Here is an 8,331-nt window from a genome sequence, read left to right on the forward strand (position 1 = left end):
CAAATAACTTAATTTCTGGACATTTATGGTTTGATTTCTTTGTATGTATGGATCACTTGGGTTGTTTCCGACATCTGGTGAAAATTTCATGTCATAAACACCTCTAGTAATATATTTACTGAGAAAAATGTTGACGTGTTCAATACTTATTTTAGCCACTGAATATTTATATATATATATCCAAAACCAGTAGTTCCAGTTTGATCCTCAACAGAAAAACAGGGCACGGCTGATAYTGATCCAAATAGGCAACAGGGAAGCTGGTTTGCCTCACTTGTTAGATTAATCGCTCCGTCCCGGCTCCAACCCCCATGCATCCAGGCCGGCAAGTCCACCCCAGGCGCTCCGTCCAAACACGAGGGACAATCCGAGGGCCGAGGGACTCCATCCACATCCGCCACTCCACCGAGACACGCCGCAACAGCAGCAAGCCGGAGAAACCAGCCCAACCGGCAAGGTAGATGATATTTACCAAAGTTAGGATAACTTATGGTCGATGCTTGTATACACGCCATAGGACGCTTGTATGCTGTTGTTTTTCGAAAATGATGTCCGTCATTTGCGTCTTTGATCTTCCGTTTATGTAACATACAGAGTAACAGCAACACTAAAGCTGAGGTAAATTTGGTCAAAAACAGACCTGCAGATGCCTGTAAACCCAAATTGGATGTATTTTCCTGCAGCAATACTGCACTGCTACATACATCTGCCGCCAGCGCCGCCATCTTGGAATTTAAATGGAGGCGTGTCGGGGGAGGTGTCTCAGGTGTTCTCAGTTGCACATTCATTGGGATGTATAAAGGAAAGGTGTGCAGGAACCTGCGTGCGCACGGTTTTATACATCTGATTTTTTTTTTTTTTTTTTGTGCGGCGCACTTTTCTAAATTTGTCCATATGACAACTTTTACTGTGAAAGCTGTGCACTCCTTTAGGCATGAGGCCCTTAATTGACAGTACCAGAAGCTTTAAACGATGCTAACAACATCAGCAAAATAAGCTGTTTGACAGATAAAATTTGGCAATTTTTTCATGTGCACATACCCAGCTCTACTGCTCATCCCATAAATGCATGTTCCTTACAAATGTGGCACCATTTAAAATGGAGATGAACAGGCTTTCCAATAGAGAAACATTCTACCAAACACAAGTGGTTCATTTTTAAGATATTCTGTGTATATGCCCCGTAAAAATACCATCTACAGCAGTCTTTCCCAAAGTTGGGGTCAGGACCCAAAGTGGGGTCCCGAAACATCAAGGTGGGGTCTTGAAAAGATTTTCTGAATTAATTACATTTTTGCCTTAGTTGTTAGAAAGGATTTAGGTTAGTATATTTAAAAGGGATGAATGTAGTATAAAAATACTGGGCCTCATGCAAGAACATGTTCGTATTTTTATCCTAAATTTCTCTTACTTTTGTTCGTACAAAGGGTTCGTACGAACATGTCACGTCAGATNGCATTTTTTAAATTGTATTTTTTTTTCAGTTTCTTTGGATATTTAGCACCCAGCAAGGGATGAACATCAACATGGCAACACAAACTTTGCACATATGGAGTGAAATACCCCTATAAATACTTAGCCATTCTCTTGTGGATATCCTCTTTGATTATTATTTCTTTTTTAAGTTGGAAAAATCAAACTGGGACTAAATCAATTTCTCTGTTACAAACTTACTGACACATCAAGAAGATTTTCAGTACAGGCAAGGGGGGTGGGGGTGCTAAGGTGGGGGAGATGGGGTAAACAGAGCCCGTCCCATGACCCCTCCCTTCCACATTCCTCTTGACCCCTAGTACCTTCATTACCTCCTGTATTTCATCAACAGTAACTCATTTTGTTTGAGATAACTGTTGTTTTTGACCATTTCAAGCTAAATAATCTATTTGAATGTGATGTTGTTTAAACTGAGCTAATGTATTGCATTTTAGAAAGTCTGCATTTTGAATATTTTGCAGCTGCAAAGTTGTTCATTTTTTTTTCCATTTGAACAACCATACCAGCCTTTTTTGTTCCTTTTTTAAATAATTATATAAATATTGACTAATTTTACTGTCACAAAATCCAATTTGGGTTTTACATACTCAACAATGTGACCAATATTAAAATTCACATGTAACATAATAACACAATAAAAAGATGGCAATAATGCCATGTTGTACACAATTAGTTTACCATTGCTGTCAATGTATGCGGTTTGTAATAAATTGCGTGAATTATCACTGCAATGGAATCATTAATTTTTTTCCTGTTTGTTTCAGAGTGGTCCACCTGGACCTCCGGGACCACCAGGCCCTCCTGGCACTCCTGGATCAGATGGCATTGATGTGAGTATCCTGTGCAGGTTTGCCCAAAGAGTTCCCTTCACAAACAAAGCTCCTTATTGTGCAAACTGAGAGATGCCATGTAGTACCAGAGTCCTACCAGCAGATGGCGCCAATTACGAAAACACACGGGGCACAAAAGAGCTCTGTTCCAGACGTGAGAGGGTCTTTTGAGAAGAGACCCTGAGTTGTGTTTAGAGTTTGTGTCACGGTAATGTGATACAGTTATTTTAAGAGTTGAGTCGACTGGATGGTGGCGGAGAGAACTGTCTGGTTGTGTGGAGATAAAGAATTTAGGTTTGCAGTTTAAAACCAAGTGTCAATGTTTTTGTATATGTGTTCTTATTTTATTATTTTTTTTTACAAAGCACACATATAATAGCATAAAATTATCAAAAACAGTGTATTGACTTGTTTCTTAGTACCACCAGGACTTCTCTAAATAAATTATTATATTGTTTAATGTTTGCCCAAGTGGTTTCACAATCAGCTTAACTGTGGTATTGCAACACAAAATATCCGTGCTCAGGCATCACCTGAATGTCCCTTGATTTTGTCCATTTTTATAACATATTTTTAAATGGAACCTAATGAGTTTTACAAAGTTAAAGCTTTTTGAGTCATTTATGTCAGTTCATAGCTGGCAACAGCTCAGGGAGGTAATAGATTTTTATTTTTTGCCATTATTAAATGAAGTAATAAATGTATTGACAGTTTCTCCTTCTTACCCTTTTACTCTCTCTCTTTCTCTAGGGGGAGAAAGGGCCACTTGGACCACCTGGTCCACCAGTAAGTACTTACTGCTTTATTTATTTATTTTATTAACATTCGTGTAACATTAACCTGTGCTTCACCCAAAAACAGTTTTTTTTTCACAACTCTGCTACACGTTTTATTGTAGGGGCAAAAAGGCGAGCCAGGTCAGCCAGGACCTAATGGGCCTCCAGGGAAGAATGGCATTGATGTGAGTGAACTAATTGTTTGAGTATAAGACCACAAGACCTTAAAATCACAAGCTGATATGTCCATAAATACTGTAATTGTAATTTTAAAAAATGAACGAATTGCAGTTACATTTATTGAGTAAATATTGTATCCGTTACATGGAACTATATTTAACAGAAATCATCAGGATATATAAGTTTGGTTAAACGTTCTTTGTTGCACTAATATGTCTTGGCTATAAATCTTATACAATTGGAAAATTGGGTTAATTTCCACTTAAATTTTGCCACATTTGTAAGAAACATGCATTTATGGGTTTCCAGTGGTTAAATATTTAGTGCCAAATATAATATAATATAATATAATATAATATAATATAATATAATATAATATAATATAATATAATTCATATATGTATACGTTTTATTACTTTCTGTGCAGAGTTTAGGTAAGCCCCGAGCTTGTGAAAGCGTCAGGTGACCCTCATCAGTCATCCACTTTGCCAGCTGTCAAAAGAATATATTTGTTTTATTTAAATATGTTTTAATGTTTGTGTTGTTCTGTAAGTTAAAAATTGTAGTCATGTACAAAATGCTTTCATTCTTGAACATTTAAGATTCCTTATCAAATGTTATGGCAAGAAAGTGAAAGATTGATTTTTAAATCACCATAACTAGTTTATTTTGATAATATTTTGACTTCTATCAATACAATATAAAGTAAATTTCAATAATTTTCTCTTGACACTTCATTGAAAAAACAATAGATGATGATCATATCATTATATCATGGAGAGACACACAAATGGGTTCAAAATTATTTTGAGCTTTTTTATTATTATGTTTTTATTATTATTAATCTGATAGTAATTGTGTTGCAGCCATTTTGGGTCAGTCAGTGCATATCTCTGCTTCAGGCTTGATCAGTAGGAAATTAAAATGTCTTTGTCAAACGATCACGTGTTAACAAGCACACACACACACAAACACGCTGACATTCTTCTGAGATTTAGCCAGTAATCCGCCCTGGAATCTCACTCACAAGTAATCACCCAATTATTCACAAGCACAGCTTTAGCTATAATCAAAGGTGTGCCAAATCCGTTTTTGTAAGGTCACATGTTGCCTCTGGACAGCAGTGAAGTAAATGATGATTCCTTTCTAAATCATGCATAGTTAACATATCTCTGTTTATTTATGCCATTTTGTTTGTCTTTAGGGTCTGATTGGAGCAAAGGGGGATCGCGGTCCAATTGGGAGACCTGGCTCAAAGGCAAGTGTTTAAACCATCAGCTGATCAGATTATGTTGGTGTTTAAATGTTTGATGTTGGAACCGTGTTCTGTTCACCTTTACTCTTCTTGGTGATGTTATGAATTAGCACAGAAGCTCTTGTTTAAAAACGTTCAATAACATATTCAGTTCCACATTCCAAAAATCCTACTCATTTTCTTCCACATATGTGCAGTTGTAGGTCTTGGTGTCCTCCCAGTGATGTGTGACTCAAACACCTTCAAAGGGTGGCACCCAGACATCATCTTAATCAGATGCTTGAACCATCACAGATGACTCATTTTAATAGAGAAACACTGATTCTACTCTGAGCTCCTTATCACTAAGGCTGAGCCCAGACACTTTTCTGCTTTTCTGAGGAAATTCATTTTATTATATCTAAATAGAGTTGGAACACATGGACAAAGTATTAAAGCGAGATCTCTGCCTTTCACCTTCTTCTTCCTTATGTTGAACCAAACCAAAACCCTCAATAACATGTACGATAGGTTGCCTTCAGGCCAGGCCGCTCTTAAAAAAGAGATCTGGGATCTCAATGGGATTCGCCTGGATAAATAACAGTGAATAATACTGTGGATTAAACTCCAACCTGTCAGTTCCCGCCCTCTCCATCCTACCATCATTTGTGAACAAAACATTTTGATTTTTAAACTCCTCTGCTTGAGGGAGAGCCTCATCCCCAACCAGGAGTAAACATTCCACCATTTTTTTGTATATGTTTTCAGAACCATGTGCTCTGACTTAAAGGAGCTGACACTGTTACTTTTGCCACAGAATTTATAAGCTGAAGTTTCAACTAGTTCTTTCTGGTCAAATGTGCTGCTTTAACTTATCACCAACAACTGTGAACATCTTGTAAAACAGCCAAAAATTTTGCCAGCTCAAACGATATCCACAAGCAGTTGCTGCTGCACATCTGAGGGTCATTAGGTCCGTTTCTAAGCAATGTTGGAGTTCATCATTCCAGATAGAATGATTATTCACAAGTGGAAAACATTTAGGACAGCTGCCAGTCTTCCCCAGGAGCAGACATCTCACCAAGTTCACTGTGAGCTACATTTCAGACTTTCACTGACCTTAGTTGTGCTGAAAGTCTGAAATCAGAAAGAATAGAAAGTTAAATGAAATAGTTAAAAAGTTTGATTTGTTTTGGGGAGCTGTCAATAAATATCTAGCCTGGCTTAAACCAGACCCTGTCCTTCACTTTGCTTCGTACAAGGGTCTGGACTTGATGCATAGAGAAGTGATTCTTGCAGGAGGTGTGGCCTCTGCTGAAGCATGTGTGTGTTGTCGGTATGAAGGAGGCTAAGCTAAGAAGCTAAGCGGAAATCGCGTGTGCTGTAAACAACCCTACTGAGAGGAGAAATATACCGAGCCAAACGAGATGGCTGTAAATGAGAACTGATGCTTTGTCAGACAAATTTAATTTAATTTGGAAGCCTTATCAACACGGACTGACTTCATTCACTTCCTCCACTGCCGTATGCTAAAATAACTAGCAGACACTGCGCAGAACATCAACATCATTCAAAACTCCACCTTCTGTTTGCTGATTGGTCCAGATAAAATAAACTACAAGCTGACACTGCGCAGAAAATTGACGTTCTGTTCTCTGATTGGCCCGGCTAAAAATCTGCCAGCGAAACCCATCTCAATGGGCGAAGTCCCAGACGAAGCAGTGAAGGGAAACTAGATTTGAGCGGAACTGCTTTGGAAGGCAAGGGCCAGCCTTATAAATATCTATCTCCTCTCTAAAAAGAACACAGCAACACAGCTAAAGTTAGAGTTTAGAATCACAATATGAGATGCAGAGCAAGTGCAGCATATCGAGCATAACTACCCACTGCTAAAGACCCTGTCACAATATAATGTTTTAGACAACTTATGCCAAATTATGAACATTTTTTATGGCTTCTTTATTTATTTAACAGGGACTATGCATACAAAAACATAGAACAGATCAAGTCTGTAACTGATGCGTTGCACAAAGAGTATATAGCTACAGGTAATTTGCAACTCCAGTCCCTGGTTGGGCATTTCTACACAAAGTACATACAGTTTATGCATCTATATACACTATAAATACATAAGCATGTCTGCCAAGAAATTCATAAAATCAACCAATACAGCTTACAAATTCATGCAATAAAAATTAACAATAAAAATCATACAAAACATTAAAATGCATAAAAGTTAGAATTCTAAAACAAACAGTTTGAATAACCTTAGAACCTCTAAAATTAACCATACACATCCTCAGGTACTGTATCTCTCCATCCTCCCACAATAGCCAACACATGGTAAAAATTATCACTACAACACTAACTCACCAACACATACAGTCCTATACAGACGGTTCTCATCATTAAATCTAAATGCTAAAAATGATCACATCTTTGGTTTTCCTTTAGCCAAGATTTAGTCATGTGGATATTTTTTTAATTCAATCGTAGCTTTTATTTGCAGAGGCAATAAGTTCCATAATGTTGTAATATAACATATACTGTATCTGTGTACATATGTATGATCTAATCATTGCAGTATATATACGTCCAAAAGAGGCTTCCTGTTTATTTGTTTTATTTGATCATTAGTGTAGACATCTTCAAAATCAAACACATTTTTTGTAAGTTATCTAAACTGTCAGTGTGACATGGCCTTAAGCATGATTTCATGATTTGAGCATATGTGTTACAATCACATGTGAGATTGTACATTAGACAACTGATGCTTGACAAACTGTGCCAAGCAACATTCTCAAGCACATCCATAAATTAAAACAAAAACTAAATCTGCCAAAATTTACTATTTCTTGAGTGCATGCATTTTTATTTGTTTCTGCCTGTTATAATAATAATAATAGCTCAAGAACCAGAGGATATATATTTATAAAACTACCAAAAAGCAATAATTGAATGTGCCTGACAATCTGATAAACTTTGAGTCAACCTAGTTCAAGATGGTCACCACAAGAATTCAGTCTTAGCAAAGAGAAAAATGTATTTAACTCTGACATTTGTACAGATATGGAGCTTAAATATTAGGTAGTAGAAGCTGAGATTTATCCCTGATAATGTGGTCCACAAACTGCATTGATATCTTTGTTTAAAACTTTTCAAAGCATCAGAGTATGATATCCATTCCCTCAAATAATCTTTTAATCAAATGTTGTTTTTGAAAATGTAGAATACTGTTCACGTACCGGTGTTTTCAGTTCTAGATTAAATGAATGCATGCTGGATAATTACTGTTTCCTCTTCTCTGCAGGGTCAACCAGGTCCAAGTGGTGAACCCGGACCTCCAGTGAGTATCTCATCTTTAATTGTCAAGGTTTTATTAATGAATCAACACTAAATGAGATGACCTTTAACACAAATAAACAGACCCAGATGTGCATGTGTGTTCCTGTTTTAAAAGACTCTTAAAAGATTCAGTCAGATATTTGTCAGATAATTTAATTTACAATGATATAAACATATTTTATAAGTATATACAGTATCAGATTTATTTATTTATTTATTTATTTATTTATTTATTTATTTATTTATTTATTTATTTATTTTGAATGAATATATAAATTCATTGTATTGCCTGGCCTTACTTTAGTATATTTTTTTCTCATGAATTATTGGTCATGTTGTATGGGGGCTGTACAGGAACAAACAGGTTTCAACAGCTATTTTATGATTTTGGCTTTAAATTAAGAAGTTTGGCTGCCAAATCAAACGGGCCACATCATGGCTGTGGTTAAGGAGGACCATTGTGGAAAAAAGG

At 36.6% G+C, this 8,331-nt stretch overlaps 1 protein-coding gene across 1 annotated transcript in view; it reads left to right on the forward strand.

Moving 5' to 3' along the window:
* Positions 1-2,258: 2,258 nt before the first annotated feature.
* col9a2 (procollagen, type IX, alpha 2) overlaps positions 2,259-8,331 on the forward strand; it is a gene marked incomplete at its 5' end in the record, with an annotated part of 21,547 nt that continues 15,474 nt past the window's right edge. Inside the window, 5 exon segments of the mRNA XM_014019731.1 lie at positions 2,259-2,324; positions 3,075-3,110; positions 3,223-3,285; positions 4,485-4,538; positions 7,825-7,860. Of these exon segments, the coding sequence (XP_013875185.1) occupies positions 2,259-2,324; positions 3,075-3,110; positions 3,223-3,285; positions 4,485-4,538; positions 7,825-7,860 (255 nt within the window).

Source organism: Austrofundulus limnaeus, unplaced genomic scaffold (genome assembly GCF_001266775.1).
Source record: "Austrofundulus limnaeus strain Quisiro unplaced genomic scaffold, Austrofundulus_limnaeus-1.0 Scaffold228, whole genome shotgun sequence".
Taxonomy (NCBI): domain Eukaryota; kingdom Metazoa; phylum Chordata; class Actinopteri; order Cyprinodontiformes; family Rivulidae; genus Austrofundulus; species Austrofundulus limnaeus.